The sequence below is a fragment of the Nomascus leucogenys genome, chromosome 16, assembly GCF_006542625.1.
Source record: "Nomascus leucogenys isolate Asia chromosome 16, Asia_NLE_v1, whole genome shotgun sequence".
Taxonomy (NCBI): domain Eukaryota; kingdom Metazoa; phylum Chordata; class Mammalia; order Primates; family Hylobatidae; genus Nomascus; species Nomascus leucogenys.
In genome coordinates, this window is record NC_044396.1 from 34,293,962 (window position 1) to 34,312,732 (window position 18,771).

Sequence of the window (18,771 nt, forward strand, 5' to 3'; positions counted from 1 at the left end):
GGTCATCTTCACCTTTACAAATAAAATGAGAAAGAAGCTGTTAGAATAGAGTCTGGATCATGATTCTGAGTTCTTTAAGACTGGAAATTATAGTTTACTCCATAGTTTAGTTAGTTTTGTTGTCATTTTCATTATTGTTGTTGCGCTCATAATTGTCTTAATTGTTTTCTCAAGTCTTTAGCAACAAATTCTGTGAAATCAAAAGAGCTTGTCTTCAAGTACATCAAAGAAAGAAGGAGCCACCCTCTTTCTTTGTTGCTTGGAAAGAGGATCAACCCCAAGAATAGAGAGGGTGGTGGCAGCATTAGAGAACAAGCCTGGAGCCTTGCTGCAGGGAAGGAAGCGTGGGCTGGGCCTAGAGGACCTGGCAGGACAGGTTGGAGCTGCCAAAACGGGCCTTTGGAACCAGGGCTGAGCTGGATTCTCCCCTTCCCTTTGCTGCCCCTTACTACATTTCCTAATGCTCTTCACCTGTGCTCTGTAGCGCCTTACTGTCTGATCTCCATCCTCACCTTTAACTCCCAACACTGCCATTTCAAGCAGTGTAAAAAGCATGTCCAAGATCTCATCACAAAATCTAAGGACTTTCCCTCCTTTATTTTTAGCTAATTTCTCACTTTGTAATAAATAACTTTCCAGAATCTGAGGCAGTGGCCCCTCAGGAGTAGCTTCTTGGAGAGGGCTTGCCTCTCCCTACTCCCCCATTACTGAGGCTACCTCTGTGTCTCCCCCTCCTCTCTTCCCTCCCCTTCTCCGTCTTTCTTTTCTCCCCTTTGCCCTCACCGTTTGCCCTCTCTCCCCACGTTCTGGGCCACATTCTTGTTTTTCCCCTTGCCTCCCTGCTGGTGTGCAGCACACACACTGCTGCTGTGTTAAACTACATTCTGGAACCCTGCAGTCTCTCACCTGAGAAAGGCTTGCTTTTTATGTGCTTGTATTAGTCAGGGTTCTCTAGAGGGACAGAACTAATAGGATAGATGTATATATGAAGGGGAGTTTATGAAGGAGTATTGACTCACGCGATCACAAGGGAAAGTCTCGCAAAAAGCTGCCTGCCAGCTGAGGAGCAAGGAAGCCAGTCTGATTCCCAAAACCTCAAAAGTAGGGAAACTGAGAGTACCGAGAGCCCCTGACAAATCACTGGGTGTAAGTCCACGAGTCCAAAATCTGAAGAACTTGGAGTCTAATGTTCGAGGGCAGGAAGCATCCAGCATGGGAGAAAGATGAAGTCCGGAAGACTCAACAGGTCAAGTCCTTTCGCGTTTGCCTGCTTTATTCCAGCTACGTTGGCAGCTGATTAGATCGTGCCCACCCAGATTCAGGGTGGATCTGCCTCTCTCAGTCCACTGACTTAAATGTTTATCTCCTTTGACGACACCCTCACAGACATACCCAGGAAAAATACTTTGCATCCTTCAATCCAATCAAGTTGACACTGAATATTAACCATCGCAATGCTCTTCCTCTGCTGGAGCCATATCCTCCTCCTTCTGCTCTCCCATGTCCTTGCTTTGTCAGCTTCCTCCAGAAAGGCTTCCCTAATGCCCAAGATTGGGGTGGGAATCCCTCCTGTGTGCTCCCATGGCACCCTTATTTTTTGCCCCCCATCATAGAATTTACTAAAACTGTATTATCCATTTTCTTATCTGTGTTTCTTTTACTAGATTCTAAGCTCCTCAAGGGCAGGGACTGTTTTGCTTAGCATGTTTCTCTAAGGCTTTGTGTAATTCTTGGCATAAAATCGACACTCAGTAAATAATTTATTTTGTATGAATGAATAAGCATAGCTGAATCTGGCTATCTCTAATTCTTTGTTGTGATCACTGAAAAAAATGGATGCAAAATGCCCAGCAAGGATCCTGGAAAAATAGGCATTTTACAAATGGTAGCTGTCATGGTGATGTCACTCCTCACCATTCCCATGGGACTCCTCAGAGTTGCTCATGGTTGTACTCTTTGGATGTAGTCATGCCTTGCATGTAATAGATAATGTATATGACTGAATTGAATATGTGTTTAATATATTAAGTAAGCAGAGTACATGATTGATTTTCCTTCTGTGTACATGTTTAGTATAAAAGTGATGATTATCTAGAGAACATGTTTATTTTCCATGGAGGACAAAATTTGTCTTTTTTCTGGGCACAAATGCATTTTATAATGATAATGTTTTTGAGAGAATCCAAGTATTCCATTGTCTTATAGGTGATAACTTGCTATTGGACTTTACTTTTTAAAATATTACCCAATGTCTGTAACCTAGAATTTGAAAGAATTCATTAAAATGTTCAAAGTTTGAAAGAGAAACATTATGACACATCTGTTTGCCTTGTCTCGGACGTGCCTTGTTTTTTTTTTTGTATTTTGTGTCTCCTGTCTCTGCAGCAGCATCTCCCTCTCATCAGCAGTGTTGAAAGAAGAAAAAATGTCAGTGCTCTCTCCTGAAATCAAATGTGAGACTTCTAAAGTCACCAGAAGTTCCTTTGGCAGTTGTTTTATTTTTGAGAGTAGTTGGAAGAAAGCAGTTTTAGAAACACAAAAAATTAAGAAAGGTAAGTTTATTGTTATCATTTTCCTTAAGAAAACAAAAATAGTGCCTTGAATTTACATGTATTTTTTCATCAGGCAAGAGACATTTTCTGTGACATTTATATAAGAATTATATCTTAAGTTGATGAAAAAGAAAAATGGAAGCAAACTAAAATTAATTTAGTTAATGTAATTCTGTGACTCATGATGGAAACAAATTTTAAAGAGCTACATTTCTTTTTTTTTAAACTCAAATTTGTCTGAAAGAACTGCATTTCTTAATATCCATTGCAGTACTGTCTCTGTTGAATCACACTCCATTTTATAAATGGCATTTTCTTTTAAATAACTCAAGGTGATTTGTATATTTTAAGACATCCAAATCTTTACCAGTGCTTTTATGTATTAATAATACTAACCAAAGCCAGGCACAGTGGCTTAGCCTGTAATTTGAGCACTCTGGGAGGCCAAGGCAGGTGGATCGCTTGAGCCCAGTAGTTAGAGATCAGCCTGGGCAACATGTTGATACCCCATCTCTACAAAAAACACAAAAATTAGCTGAGCGTGTTGGTGTGCACCTGTGATCCCAGCTACTTGGGAGGCTGAGGGTAGGAGGATCACCTGAGCCTGGAGAGGGTGAGGCTGCAGTGAGCCATGACCATGCCACTGTACGTCAGTCTGGGCAACAAAGTGATACCCTGTCTCAAAAAAAAAATTCTAACCAAAACTTTATTTTTGAGTGAGTTATGTGGATAGTATCTTAAATCCCATAGTTGCTCAATGAAGACTAGTTCGAGAACTTTTGACATGTAGATGAGTACATTAATAGTTATTCCCCCTTACTTTCAAGTTAATTATATTTCTTGTTTATTCTGAATTCTACTTCCATCTTTATTAATGGAGAAATAATTCTTTTTTTTTTGAGATGGAGTCTAGCTTTGTCACCAGGCTGGAGTGCAGTGGTGTGATGTTGGCTCACTGCAGCCTCCGCCTCCTGAGTTCAAGTGATTCTCCTGCCTCAGCCTCCTGAGTAGCTGGGATTACAGGCACGCGCTGCCATGCCCAGCACATTTTTGTATTTTTAGTAGAGATGGGGTTTCACCATGTTGGCCAGGATGGTCTCGATCTCCTGACCTTGTGATCTGCCCACCTCGGACTCCCAAAGTGCTGGGATTACAGGCGTAAGCCACCACGCCCAGCCAATAATTCTTGAAAATAGTAAAATGCAAACTACTCAGTGATTTATCCCTCTGGCTTTCAATGTGTTGCTATACTTTTTCTTCAACTTTCTTACCAGGTTCCCATTAAAGGTACTCAGACAACAGTTTATCCACCCTTCTACCCCCCCAAATCTAATTGATGAAAAGAGAGTCTATATGCTTTTTGACCAAGAGAAACTATTTTTTCCAAAAGAGGAAAAAATCAAGTTACAAAGTAACATTTTGAACATCCAATATAATAATTTTAGTCCCATTAAATACCATTTTTGTTGCTGTGCTACACTTGCTTTGTAGAGAATACTTTTAAAAAATTCTTTATGTTTAGTTCAAAGAATACTCAAAACTTTAACCTCTTAATCTCCTTTTTCTTTTCATTTAATGCCTTGAAAATTTTTAAAAATAATTTGACTGTCTCTCTGTGCATGGATATGTGAGGTTAGTTGAAGAAACAATCTTGATGCTTCAAGGTTATAGTTTACAGATTTGGTATGGAATTTTGTGGACAGAAAATTAAAATCAGTGCCTCAAGTAGAATTCTTTGACTTTCATTGCTAGCTAAGACAATCATGTGTTTACACCTCTTATTTACATAAAAGCAGGAAAATGGAAAGACTCTAAGTGCTAGATACTATCAGACTCTTGAAAGTGCCTTTTATTTCAGTGTGAAGGTATCTAATATTCTGGGAATTCTAACTATATAAAATAATGAAAGCAGAGGATAGTGACGACTGTGGAAGATCTGTGAAGCTGTTCTTTTTCCTTATTCCACTGTTAATCATCCCCTTAATCTACTCCTTCCTGCAGTCCCTATAGTCAGGATGTAGAAGGAAAGCCATTCTCTTGGGAAAGATGCTAGATAAATTACAGTTGCTTAATTTTCTTTACTTAATAACTGATTTTATGTATTTTATTATGTGTTTTAGTATGTAGTAAAACAAGTAGTATGCATTTAATCAAGATGATTCTTACATATTTTTAACCAGAATATACCACAGCATTTGGTCTAGGAGAGCTCAAAGAATGTATCAAAATGCCATATTTACCAGGACTGCAAAATTGCCAAAAAAGTGTAAGTTCAACTCCACTAGAGGTTCCTAAAAGACTGCCACATGCTGATGCCGAGGTGTCTGCAGTCAGGTAGATCATTGCTATTTGATTCTCATTTGTTGAATGTGTATTTGTAGTAATACTGCTGAATGTAGAGGTTTTTCTGGCCAGTGAATTGCATTCATTTTTGCCTGTTGTTTTTTTTTACATAAAGGATTTAATTTTTAAAATCCAAGCCATTTTATTCAGTTTGACAACTCGGCACTTTTCTCTGTTTTCGAATGATGTTACCAGAAAAGACTTAAGGGCTTTTTTTTTTCTTTTTAGACAGAGTCTCGCTGTTTCGCCAGGCTGGAGTGCAGTGGTGTGATCTCGGCTCACTGCAACCTCCACCTCCCAGATTCCAGCGATTCTCCTGTCTCAGCCTCCTGAGTAGCTGGGATTACAGGCGCCCGCCACCACGCCCAGCTAATTTTTGTATTTTTAGTAGAGACGGAGTTTCACCAAGTTGGCCAGAATCGTCTCGATCTCTTGACCGCGTGATCCGCCCGCGTCAGCCTCCCAAAGTGCTGGGATTACAGGTGTGAGTCATTGCACCCGGCCCCGATTTAAGGGCATTTTAAGAAAAACCTTGATTGCCCTAGCCTAGATCATGCCCATGAGAGCACTGGAATTTTTAGCATTAGAAAAAAAAAATAACTCTCTGCAATATTAAAAAGTTTCTGTACCCTGTATATAGAACCTTGTTCTTCATTTCTGGTCTGACTGAAGTAATGTGAAGGAAGATTCTGAATGAGATGTTGGCATAATTAACATCCTGCACTGACCATCAGAAATGAATTTTTCAGCCAGAATAGTCTCCCTGACTTTGAATACTGACATTTGAAAACATTATTACAAATACTTTTCCTGCTGGAAATCAGACTGACTGACATACCATTAAAAGAAAACTCTCCAAAGGGATCTCTAAGTTAGTAAGAGTCTCACATTCTACTCAGCTTCTGCTTTGGTTTATTTATTTGTTCTTCAGATATTTGTTGAATGTCTAGTTCTTTTTTCTTTTTTTTTGAGACGGAGTCTAGCTCTGTCGTCCAGGTTAGAGTGCAGTGGCGCGATCTTGGCTCACTGCAAGCTCTGCCTGCCGGGTTCAAGCAATTCTCCTGCCTCAGCCTCCCGAGTAGCTGGGACTACAGGCACCCACCACCACAGCCGGCTAACTTTTTGTATTTTTTTAGTAGAGACGGGGTTTCACTGTGTTAGCCAGGATGGTGTCGATCTCCTGACCTCATGATCCACCCGCCTGGGCCTCCCAAAGTGCTGGGATTACAGGCGTGAGCCACCGCGCCAGGCCGAATGTCTAGTTCTTATTCACTCTGGTAGTATTAAAAAAAGTGAAGCACTTATAGTAGTCTGAGTTGCACCTCTCTTTAGGGGAAGATTTATATTTTTATATTATCTTCCTATTATAATGAACTTTAAAGTCATCCAGTTATGCCTAGCACACAAGATTGAAGTTTCAAAATATGTTTCTTGAGTTTTCCAGCTAATACTATTGTTCTTTTTAAGTACTCTTGAAATAAATTCTGGTAATATAAATAGAGAGCTGGAACAGGTTAAAATGAAAAGTTGATAATTTTTATTTAAATTACGAAACTAAGAATAAGAACTTTGCAGAAAAAAAGAAAAATAATTATTTGATAATCTACCCATCATAACATATCCATTTTTATTGTTTGGATATTCCCTTCTTTCAAAAGAAAGAAAAAATTCTTTTTCATGGATTTCGTTTTTGTTGTGATTTTAGTGTACTTAAAATTTTTATCCTGCCTTTTTAAAAACTTTATATATATGCATTTTGTCATGCCCACTATTATGTTCTTTTAACAGTCTTACCAACCACGTTATATTTCACTGACGGATCCACAGTTTACTTCATCACTTCCTATTGTTGGATTTTTAAAATGCTTTGATTTTTTTGGTTTTGTAAGTAACATCACAATAAACAATATCATACATATAGCTTTTCTCATCATTTTTAATATTATCTGAAGAAAGATTTTCAAGCTATAAACATATAAAACACAAAATTGTTCTTTCTGAAGTAAGGTTAGAATAAAATAAGGCAGAATTAGAAATGGAAGAGAGAGAGAGTTGCTACCAGATGGTAACTGAAGTCAAAGTGGAAAATGGCGGGGTGCAGAAAAAAGAGGGACCATTTGAAACATGACTATAAAGCTACTAAGGACAGTCAGTTACATTGTAACCAAGACCCTTGTGTCCCTGACTGTCAACTTATGTCATTTTCATCAAGGGTCACAGTGCCCTTTGGGGAGGAGGTAGGAGTGTGTAGGGCTGCCTGTGCCAATGGACTTTGTATCAGTATGGAGCTGTCTTGTTACCCTTCCTTCCATACACGTGATGATCTCAAAGATACTGGAAGCCTGGAAAATACCCATGAATTAGCCCTTTCTGACTCTTAATTTGGAGTCTTTATTTTGCTTCTCATTGTTTCCACCCTATTCAGGTTTTTGTTTGTTTGTTTCTGTTTTTCATTTGTGATTTCACTGTGAAATTATTTCTAAACATTTTACATTGATTTGAGTGTGAATTCACTTAGGTCAATGAAGGATAATTGAATATATTTTATTCATGTTATGACAAGTGTTCTTCATATATAAAGTGGAATAGTAATGGCTAAGTGACATAATGTATATGAAGTGCTTGGCAAACATAAATGTTAGTTCTTTTCCCTGCCTTTAATTCAAGTGTCTTCATTTTAGCTGTTGTAGTGAGAACATGTCAAATTGCCTGCAAGTATTTTATTCTCCTGTGCACATGGCACAGCGGCCTGTGAAGGAGCGGTTTTGGAAAAGCAGAGAAGTACTCATTTTTGTTCATTTTATGTACAACCCCTTATTCTCTTTTTTCCCTCCTTGTGTGAATATTTGATTGAAAGTGTAATATTTTTTCAAATTTCCTTATTGGTAAGCAAAATATTTTAGTGAATCTCAAAGCACACTCTAGTAATATAAATAATAATAGTAATCCTAGAGGTGGAGTACTTAAAAGTTGCTGCTGACTTTTAAAGTGTAAAATAGTTTCAAGAGGCTGGGCGCAGTGGCTCATGCTTGGAAACCCACTTTGGGAGGCTGAGGCAGGAGGATTGCTTGAGGCCAGCATTTTGAGGCCAGCTTGGGTAACATAGTGAGACCCCGTCTTTACAAACTTTTTTTTTTTAATTAGCCTTGTGTGGTGACATGCACCTACCATCCCAGCTACTCAAGAAGCTGATGCAGGAAAATTGCTTGAGCCTAGGAGTTCAAAGTTACAGTGAGCTAAATGATTGTGCCACTCCAGCCTGGGAGAGAGTGAGACCTTGTCTCAAAAAAATATATTGTTACACGAAATTTGGGATTTTTATAATGGATTATCTCACCCATGGCAGATTCAATCATGATATATTTCCCCTAATAATCTACTTATTATCTAGATGTATTTCAGTGGGAACAAAATTATGACAAAATTCAGATTGAAGTGATTGATAGGTAAAAAGTGTACAAAAAAAGAGATAGTTGGTATTCAACATGTCCAAATGGCCTGTTTATCTTGATTCCCTCCCACTTAGCATTGCTTGAGTCATGACTAGTGAGAGGTATGATAAAGGTCTGTGGGAGAAGTTAGACCTGGCACTCAGCCACTGGTAAAATTTGCTAGCAAGATGTTGGGTTGGCTCATATCTGCTTCTGATGGAATTAGTTATAATGGAAAGACTTTCCTTTCCTTAACATTTATTTAATGTCCATGTGATGTTATTCAACAAGTGAGTTTCACTGTACCCTGAATTTCTGTGTAAGTAATTTTATGATAATATATAATATTCAGGCTAAAGAAGACTAAGGAGACATGCAGTGTGGCACCACTTTGGGAGAAATCAAAAGGTAAGCTGACTCGTCCTTTTTTCTACCACCTCTCTTGGGTGTCATATACCTTATCTTTTTTTAAAAAAAATTCCTTTCCTTTCATTGATTTAATTATCTTTGTTTTGTTACTACTTCTTTTAAGCTTTGTTTATTTTATAAACTAAGTGGATGTTGGGTTCATTATAAACATACTTTTATAATTTCAGGACTCAAGGGTAGGCCCTCATCATATCTCACTTGGGCCATTTAGTGCCTGCAAACTGGTCTTCTTGTTTTGAATGTCTGATTTTTCAAATCCTTCAATGCCACAAAAAAAGCCTAAAACTTTGACTTCTAATCACATTAGTCTCTTCTTCAAAAACAATGACTCCCTCGTTACCCACAGACTGAGTATGAACTCTTTAGCTTGACATTGAACCCCTTACCATCTTCCCTCAGCTTTCCTTTCTAGCTTTATCTTCTAATTGCTATTTTTGTGAATCCTGTGTACTTATGATATCTGATACAGAAACTTATCTATATACCAACAGTTTTTGTCCCAAAAAATTACTTTTAAGTCAAGTTACTCCTAAGTTCATGGTGACTAAAAGGGTTTATGGTACTAAGGTATATTTTATTTGCCATTTGTCCTTCAGTCTATCAAATGATTCATCCTTTCCTGTGTGCAACAATTATTTCATTAAAAGCTTAAGTTTTTTATTTAATCAGTACAAATAGCCTACCATCCAAGAAAAGACCAGGACCAGACAGATTCACAGCTGAATTCTACCAGATATACAAAGAAGAGCTGGTACCATTCACACTGAAACTATCTAAAAATTTGAAGATGAGGGGTTCCTCTGTAACTCATTCTATGAGACAAGCATCATCCTGATACTGAAATATGCAGAGATACAACAAAAAAAGAAAACTGCAGGTCAATATCCCTGATGAACATTAATGTAAAAATCCTCAACAAAATACTGGCAAGCTGAATCCAGCAGCACACCAAAAAGCTAATCCACCACAATTAAGTAGGCTTTATCCCTGCAGTGCAAGGTTGGTTCAACATACCCAAATCAATAAGGTGATGTACCACATAAACAGAGCTAAAGACAAAAACCACATGATTATCTCAACAGATGCAGAAAAGTCTTTTGATAAAATTCAACACCCTTCCTATTAAAAACTCTCCATAAACTAGGTATTGAAGGACATACCATAAAATAATAAGAGCCATCTATGACAAACCCACAGCCAACATCATACTGAATGGGCAAAAGCTTGAAAACCTGAAAACCAGCACAAGACACTCACCACTCTTATTCAACACACTATTGGAAGTTCTGACCAGAGCAATCAGGCAAGGGAGAGAAATAAAGTGCATTCCAATAGGAAGAGAGAAAGTCAAACTATCCCTGTTTGTAGATGACATGATCCTATATCCAGAAAACCCCATAGTCTTGGCCCAAAAGCTCCTTAAGCTGATAAACAACTTCAGCAAAATTTCAAGATACAAAATCAATGTGCGAAAATTGATAGCATTCCTATGCACCAACAACAGTCAAGCCAAGAGCCAAATCAGGAACACAATCCCATTTACAATTGGCACAAAAAGAATAATATACCTAGGAATAGAGCTAACCAGGGAGGTGAAAGATCTCTACAAGGAGAACTACAAAACACTCCTCAAATAAATCAGAGATGACACAAACAAGTGGAAAAACATTCCATGTTCATGGATAGGAAGACTCAATATAGTTAAAATAACTATACTACCCAAAGCAATTTATAGATTCAATGTGATTCCTATTAAACTACCAATGACATTCTTCATAGAACTAGAAAAAACTATTTTAAAATTCATATGGAACCAAAAATAGCCAAAATAGCCAAAGCAATCCTAAGCAAAAAGAACAAAGCTGGAGGTATCACACAACCCAACTTCAAACCATGGTACAGGGCTATGGTAACCAAAACAGCATGGTACTGTTACAAAAACAGACACATAGATAAATGGAACACAATAGAGGATCAGAAATAAGGCCACACACCTACAACTATCTGATTTTCAACAAAGCTGACAAAAACAAGCGATGGGGAAAGGTCTCCCTATTCAATAAATGATGGTGGGCTAACTGGCTAGCCATATGCAGAAGATTAAAACTGGACCCCTTTCTTACACCATATACAAAAATCAACTCAAGATAGATGAAAGACTTAAATGTAAAACCCAAAACTATAAAAACATTGGAAGACAACCTAAGCAATACCATTCTAGACATAGGAACAGGCAAAGATTTCATGATGAAGATGCCAAAAGCAATGCCACAAAAGCAAAAATTGACAAATGGGATCTAATTAAACTAAAGTGCTTCTGCACAGCAAAATAAACTATCAACAGAGTAAACAGACAACCTAGAGAACGGAAGAAAAATTTTGTAAACTATGTATCTGACAAAGGTCTAATATCCAGCATCTATAAGGAATTTAAACAATTTACAGGAAAAAAATAACCTCATTAAAAAGTGGACAAAGGACATGAACAGACACTTTTCAAAAGAAGACATACATGCAGCCAAACAAGCACATGAAAAAAAAAGCTCAACATCACTGATCATTAGAGAAATGCAAATCAAAACCTCAATGAGATACCATCTCACATGAGTCAGAATGGCTACTATCAAAAAGTAAAAAAAATAACATGCTGGAGAGGTTACAAAGAAAAAGGAACACTTATACACTATTGGTGGGAATGTAAATTCGTTCAACCATTGTAGGAAACAGTGTGGTGATTCCTCAAAGACCTAAAAACAGAAATGCCATTTGACCCAGAGATCCCATTACTGGGTATGTACCCAAAGGACTATAAATCCCTCTGTCATAAACACACATGCATGTGTATGTTCACTGCAGCACTATTCACAATAGCAAAGACAAGGAATCAACCTAAATGCCCATCAATGATAGACTGGATAAGGAAAATGTGGTACAAATACACCATGGAATACTATGCAGCCATAAAAAAGAACAAGATCATGTCCTTTGCAGGAACATGGATGGAGCTGGAGGCCATTATCCTTAGCAAACTAATGCAGGAATAGAAAACCAAATACCACATGTTCTCACTTATAAGTGGTAGCTAAGTGATGAGAACACATGGACACACAGACAGGAGCAACAGATACTGGGGCTTACCTGAGTGCGGAGGGTGGGAGGTGGGAGAGAATCAGGAAGAATAACTAATGGGTACTAGGCTCATTACTCAGGTGAAGAAATAATCTATACAACAAATCCCTGTGACACAAGTTTACCTATATAACAAACCTACACATGTACCCCTGAACTTAAAAGTTAAAAAGAAAGTTAAAGATTTTTAAAACCTTATTTTAAATTTTTATCATAATCATACTTGTCTTCCTCTAATACACTCATACTTCCATGACTTTGGCTTATGGAATAATGGAGTTAACTGAACACCTCCAAACAAACAACCAAAACTAACATTACTAAGTAATGCTTCTATTGACATTATAGGTAGCTGTCAGAATTGACTTGTTAGTAGCTCTGCAAGCTCAGTCTATGGAAGTTTATAAATTTAAATGTTCATGAACTTTTCCTTGGATGTTTTCTCTCTCTTAATTTCATATACTAAAACAACTTCTGTAATCAACAGACAGTGTAAAATAAAAATATAAATGTTAATTAGAACAAAAGACATTGCTGGCTGGGCGCGGTGGCTCATGCCTGTAATCCTAACGCTTTGGGAGGCCAAGGCGAGCAGATCATGAGGTCAGGAGTTTGAGACCAGCCTGGCCAACATGGTGAAACCCCGTCTCTACTAAAAATACAAAAATTAGCCGGGCGTGATGGCGTGTGCCTGTAATCTCAGCTACTCAGGGAGCTGAGGCAGGAGAATAGCTTGAACCTGGGAGGCGGAGATTGAAGTGAGCCGAGATCGTGCCACCGCACTCTAGCCTGGGCGACAGGGCAAGACTCTGTCTCAAACAAACAAACAAAAAACCCAAAAGACATTGCTTTGAATCTCTGCCCAAACGAACACTTGCCAGCCTCTTTTCTAACATTATGGCTTTTGTGTCTTATTCACTCACCTTCATATGCCTACAGTGCCTACACTAGTTTCTGCAACAAAGTAAGTCTTCAGTAAATACTTATTATTACTTATTTTAATGTGAAGAATAACATTTACAGATTTTGTAATGTCAAGTCACTCTTGCATTCCTGAAATACACCCAATTTAGAAATGATTTATTATTTGTTTATATTCTGCCACATTTAATTTGCTAATATCTCATTTGGAATTTTTTACCTATGCTGGTAAATGGAGTGAGATTGCCATGAATTTTCTTTTTTGTTCTGTCCTTGTCTGGATTCAGTGTCCACATTATAATGGCCTTGTGGAATGAATTGGGGACTATTTCTTCTCTTTCTATTCTCTGAAGGATACGACCTGAAATTGGAATGATTTTTCTCTCGAAAGTTTGAGGAAATTTGTTTGTAAAATTCATTTGGGTTACTTGTTTTCTTTGGGAGAATCTTTTAATATTGGCTCAATCATTTTAAATTTAGGGCTGTTAAGGTATTATAATTTTTCAATCAGTTTTGGTAAGTTATATTTTCTAGAAACTTGCATTTTATCTAAGTTTTAAAAATTTATTAGCATAAAGTTTAGTCTTTGCTTTATCTGTAATTCTGTTCCTCTTTTCTCAATACTATATATTTGTGCCTTCTTTTATTTTCTTGAGTAATGTCACCAGAGGCTTTCCTTTTTTATTAGTTTTTTCAATGAAGAGCTTTTGTCTTTTTAAAAAATCCCTTTTATTGTAACTTGGTTTTCTACTTCATTGATTTCTCCCCTTTCCTATATTATCTTTTTCATCCATGTTCTTTGGGTTTACTCTTTTCTTACTGTGTATCTAATACCTATGTTTTAAATTTTCAACCTTCTTTTCTAACATAGACATTTTAGGGTATAAACCTCTCTATATACAACTTTTGCTCCATTACACAACTTTTGTGATATTTATCATGTAGCAACAAATATTTGTATGTTTATTATGATTTGTTTTTTGACTGATAATTTAGAAAATGTGTTGTTACGGTTTGACTGTGTCCCCATCGAAATCTCATCTTGAATTTTAGTTCCCGTAGTTCCCATGTGTTGTGGGATGGACTCAGTGGGAGATAATTGAATCATGGGGGCGGTTCCCCCATACCATTCTCATGGTAGTGAGTAAGTCTCACGAGATCTGATGGTTTTATAAGAGGAAACCCCTTTTGCTTGGTTCTCATTCTGTCTTATCTGCCGCCATGTAAGACATGCCTTTTGCCTTCTGGTGTGATTGTGAGGCCTCCCCAGCCATGTGGAACTGTGAGTCCATTAAACCTCTTTTTCTTTACAAATTACCCAGTTTCAGTTATGTCCTTATCAGCAGCGTAAAAATGGACTAATACATGTGTACAAATTTCTAAATATTTCAGAATTTTAAATTTATCTTATTATTAACAACTTCCAACTTAATTGCATTTGTGCATATGATACTGATTCTTTGAAGTTTTTTCAGGTTTGCCTAATGCCTGGAATCTAGTTATTTTGCTGCCAGAGGGTCTTTTAAAGTGTCAAGTCCATTGTACTGCTAAGAACAGAAGTCCTGATCATATTCTTAACTCTCAGCTGTTTCTCTCTGAACTTCTCACTCATATTAACCCTGCAAACAAAACAAAACAAACAGAAAAATAACAACTACATTGGATAATTGAAGATAGTGCTTTTTTTGACACTTGAAACTGAAGTTAAATAATAATATTTTAAAGCAATATAGGTCAGTATATTATTTTCAAAGCTGCATATATGTTTTTAAATAGAAATATTTCTACATGTTTATGTATTTAGGGGTAATACGTAGTGATTGGAACTTTGATGAATCTGGGTTCAAATCCTAACTCTGATAATTACTAAGTATATGCACTTGGGCAAGTTATTTAGCATCCCTAAATTGTCTTTTTAAAATCTGTAACTCGAGATAGTACAGATGACTATTTCATAGTGTTGTTGTATGGATAAAATGGATGTGAAGTACTTGACAAAGATCATTCAACAAATGCTATCTGTTGTTATTACTACCACGCTATGATAGAAACTTGATTAACGCTATTTCAGTTAAGTGAACGATTTTATTTTACTTTACAATTTTACTTCACTTAGCATTTATGAGAAATGTTTTTATTTGAAGAAAACAACTTGATAGGCATGTAAAATATGAAATGAGTTAATTATTTATGGAGATTATGCCTTTTACTTTGAAATAAATCTCACAGTTGTCCCATATTTTAAAAAGTGTTGTACAAAATCAGATTAGGTTGGTGCAAAAGTAATTGCGGTTTTTAGAACTGCAATTACTTTTGCACCAACGTAATTTTATATAATTAAATACAAGCCTTAAAGGTTTTTTAGATAAATATTTTTTGAGGCACATAGTCATTTTACAAAGTAGCATTAAAACCAAGTGCGGGCCGGGTGCGGTGGCTCATGCTTGTAATCCCAGCACTTTGGGAGGCCGAGGCGGGCGGATCACGAGGTCAGGAGATGGAGACCATCCTGGCTAACACAGTGAAACCCCGTCTCTACTAAAAATACAAAAAATTAGCCGGGCGTGGTGGCGGGCGCCTGTAGTCCCAGCTACTCCGAGAGGCTGAGGCAGGAGAATGGCGTGAACCCGGGAGGCGGAGCTTGCAGTGAGCCGAGATTGCGCCACTGCACTCCAGCCTGGGTGACAGAGCAAGACTCCGTCTCAAAAAAAAAAAACAAAAACAAAAAAAACCAAGTGAGGTGGCTCATGCCTGTAATCCCAGCACTTTGGGAGGCTGAGGTGGGCAGGTCACTTGAGGCCAGGAGTTTGAGATCTGCCTGGATAACATGGTGAAACCCCATCTCTACTAAAAATACAAAAACTAGCTGGGCATGATGGCACACGCCTGTAGTCCCAGCTACTCAGGAGGCTGAGGCATGAGAATCACTTGAACCTGGGAAGTGTAGGTTGCAGTTAGCCGAGATTGCACCACTGCACTCCAGCCTGGGTGACAGAGCAAGATTCCATCCTCTATCTCAAAAAAAAGAAAAGAAAAAGAAAGTAAACATGACATTTTTAATTCAAAATATGTGTTATATCAAAAACTAGTCATTTTTTTTTTAATTTTCTGGGTACATAGTAGGTGTATATGTTTATGAGGTATATGAGATATTTTGATACAGGCGTACAACGTGTAATAATCACATTCACGTGAATGGAGTATCCATCCCCTCAGGCATTTATCCTTTGTGTTACAAAGAATCAAATTATACTCTTTTAGTTATTTTTAAATGTACAATTAGATCATTATTGACTATAATTGCCCTGTTGTGCTATCAAATACATGTTCTTATTCTTTGTATTTTTTGTACCTATAGACCATCCCCACTCCCCCTGCCATCTCTCCACCACTATCCTTCCCAGCCTCTGGTAACCATCCTTCTGGTCTCTCCCTCCATGAGTTCAATTGTTCTAGTTTTCAGCACCCACAAATAACTGAGAATATGTGAAATTTGTCTTTCTGTACCTGGCTTATTTAACCTAACATAATGATCTCCAGTTCCAACCATAATGTTGCAAATGACAGGATCTCAGTTTTTTTATGGCTGAATAGCACTCCATTGTGTATATGTACCACATTTTCTTCATCCATTCATCTGTTGATAGACACTTCAGTTGCTTCCAAATCTTGGCCATTGTGAACAGTGCTGCAGTAAACACAGGAGTGCAGAGACCTCTTTAATATACTGATTTCCTTTCTTTTGGGTGTATGTCTAGCAATGGGATTGCTGGACCATATGGTAGCTCCATTTTTGGTTTTCTGAGAAACCTCCAAACTGTTCTCCACAGTGGTTGTACTAATTTACATTCCCACTAACAGTGAATGAGGGTTCCCTTTTTTCTCTGCATCCTCGCCAGCATGTGTTATTTCCTGTCTTTTAGATAAAAGCCATTTTAATTGGGGTGAAATGATATCTCATTGTAGTTTTGATGTCTCTGATAATCAGTGATGTTGACCACATTTCATATGCCTGTTTGCTGTTTGCATGTCTTCTTTTTGGAAATGTCTATTCAGGTCTTTTGGCCCATTTAATTAATTAATTAATTAATTAATTTTTATTAACATGAGAGTTTAAATGAGACAGGGTCTTGCTATGTTGCCCAGGCTGGTCTTGAACTTCTGAGCTCAAGGGATCTGTTCACCTCAGGCTCCCAAAGTGCTGGGATTATAGACGTGAGCCACCTCTTTTGCCCATTTTAAAATGGGATTATTAGACTTTTCCCATAGAGTTGTTTAAGCTCCTTATATATTCTGGTTGTTAATTCCTTGTCAGATGGGTAGTTTGCAAATATTTTCTCCCATTCTGTAGGTTCTTTTCATTTTGTTGATTGTTTCCTTTGCTGTGCAGACGCTTTTTATTAATAACGTGATGTGATCCCATTTGTCCATTTTTGCTTTGATTGCCTGTGCTTCTGGGATATTACTCAGGAAATCTTTGACCACTCCCATGTCCTGGAGAGTTTCCCCAATGTTTTCTTTTAGTATTCATAGTTTGAGGTCTTAGATTTAAGTCTTTAATCCATTTTGATTTTATTTTTTTATATGGCAAAAGATGGGGTCTGGTTTCATTTTTCTGCATAATCTCCAGTTTTCCCAGCACCATTTATTGATGAGACTGTCTTTTCCCTAGTGTATATTCATGGCACTTTTGTTGAAAATGAATCCACTATAGATGTATAGATTTGTTTCTGGGTTGTTTATTCTGTTCCATTGGTCTGTGTGTCTGTTTTCATGCCAGTACCATGCTTTATTTTTGGTTTGTATAGTTCTGTAGTATAAGAATTAGCAGTGTGTAATAGTCATTTGTGGAAGAAATCTTTCAGTCACATTGTATTTAATAGAATATTATTCATGTGAGCTTAATTCATTTTTATAGCTGACTCCCCACCTCCTCCTCCAGGTTCTGGCTTCAGTGATCCTCTCACTGGAGCACCATCTCAATACTTAGAGAGACTTTCCAAAATAGCCATATTGGAATATGATACCATTCGTCAGGAAACAACCAAAAAATCAAAAACAAGCAAGAAACGAGACCTCCGAGACTGCTGAAAAATGTCGTACAATGTGATGCTGTCTTCAGTGACCTTTAAGCTTTATATTTTCTTTTTTTATGTGATATGATGCAAAATGATTTATATAAAAATGGAAATGGAAATAAGAAATAGATATTTTATGTTATAGATGAATCATTTGTATTTTGCTAACATTACAGAGACAAATTATATTTTTTCCTTATTTATGTTGAAGGGCAATAAATTATGGTTTATGGGAAAATAAGCATAAGATAAATTTTATTCTGTGAATTTTATGTACATTGATTGTGTGTTTTGATTCAATTTGATACTCTTGAGTGTCTATTTTGTGCAATGACCTTGGCTAGCTGCTGGGGAAGATTGAAGAAAAAGTGAGGTTTGAGGGCAGTGCAAGATGGCCGAATAGGAACAGCTCTGGTCTGCAGTTCCCAGCGTGATTGACATAGAAGACGGATGATTTCTGCATTTCCAACTGAGGTACCTGGTTCATCTCATTGGGACTGGTTGAACAGTGGGTGCAGCCCATGGAGGATGAACTGAAGCAGGGCAGGGCATCGCCTCACCCGGGAATTGCAAGGGGTCAGGGGATTTCCCTTTCCTAGCCAAGGGAAGCTATGACAGACTGTACCTGGAAAAATGGGACACTCCTGCCCAAATACTGTGCTTTTCCCATGGTCTTAGCAACTGGCAGACAAAGAGATTCTCTCCTGTGCCTGGCTTGGCAGGTCCCATGCCCACGGAACCTTGCTCACTGCTAGCGAAGCAGTCTGAGATCTAACTGCGAGGTGGCAGTCTGGCTGGGAGAGGGGCGTCTGCCATTGCTGAGGCTTGAGTAGGTAAACAAAGCAGCCAGGAAGCTCGAACTGGGCAGAGCCCACCACAGCTCAGCAA

At 37.7% G+C, this 18,771-nt stretch overlaps 1 protein-coding gene across 1 annotated transcript; it reads left to right on the plus strand.

Moving 5' to 3' along the window:
- The first annotated feature begins 2,387 nt into the window (after window positions 1–2,387).
- C16H8orf89 (chromosome 16 C8orf89 homolog) lies at window positions 2,388–17,929 on the plus strand. The gene is made up of 4 exons (XM_030795173.1): window positions 2,388–2,552; window positions 4,733–4,886; window positions 8,679–8,734; window positions 17,748–17,929. The coding sequence occupies exons 1-4, from the start codon at window positions 2,426–2,428 to the stop codon at window positions 17,894–17,896; spliced, it is 486 nt and encodes a 161-aa protein (XP_030651033.1). The 5' UTR covers window positions 2,388–2,425; the 3' UTR covers window positions 17,897–17,929.
- The last annotated feature ends 842 nt before the right edge of the window (window positions 17,930–18,771 follow it).

Coding starts and splice junctions, on each gene's coding strand:
- C16H8orf89 (XM_030795173.1), top strand. CDS start 2,426: ATGTCAGTGCTCTCTCCTGAAATCAAATGTGAGACTTCTAAAGTCACC. Junction 2,553..4,732: donor AACACAAAAAATTAAGAAAG/GTAAGTTTATTG, acceptor ATTTTTAACCAG/AATATACCACAGCATTTGGT. Junction 4,887..8,678: donor GCCGAGGTGTCTGCAGTCAG/GTAGATCATTGC, acceptor TATAATATTCAG/GCTAAAGAAGACTAAGGAGA.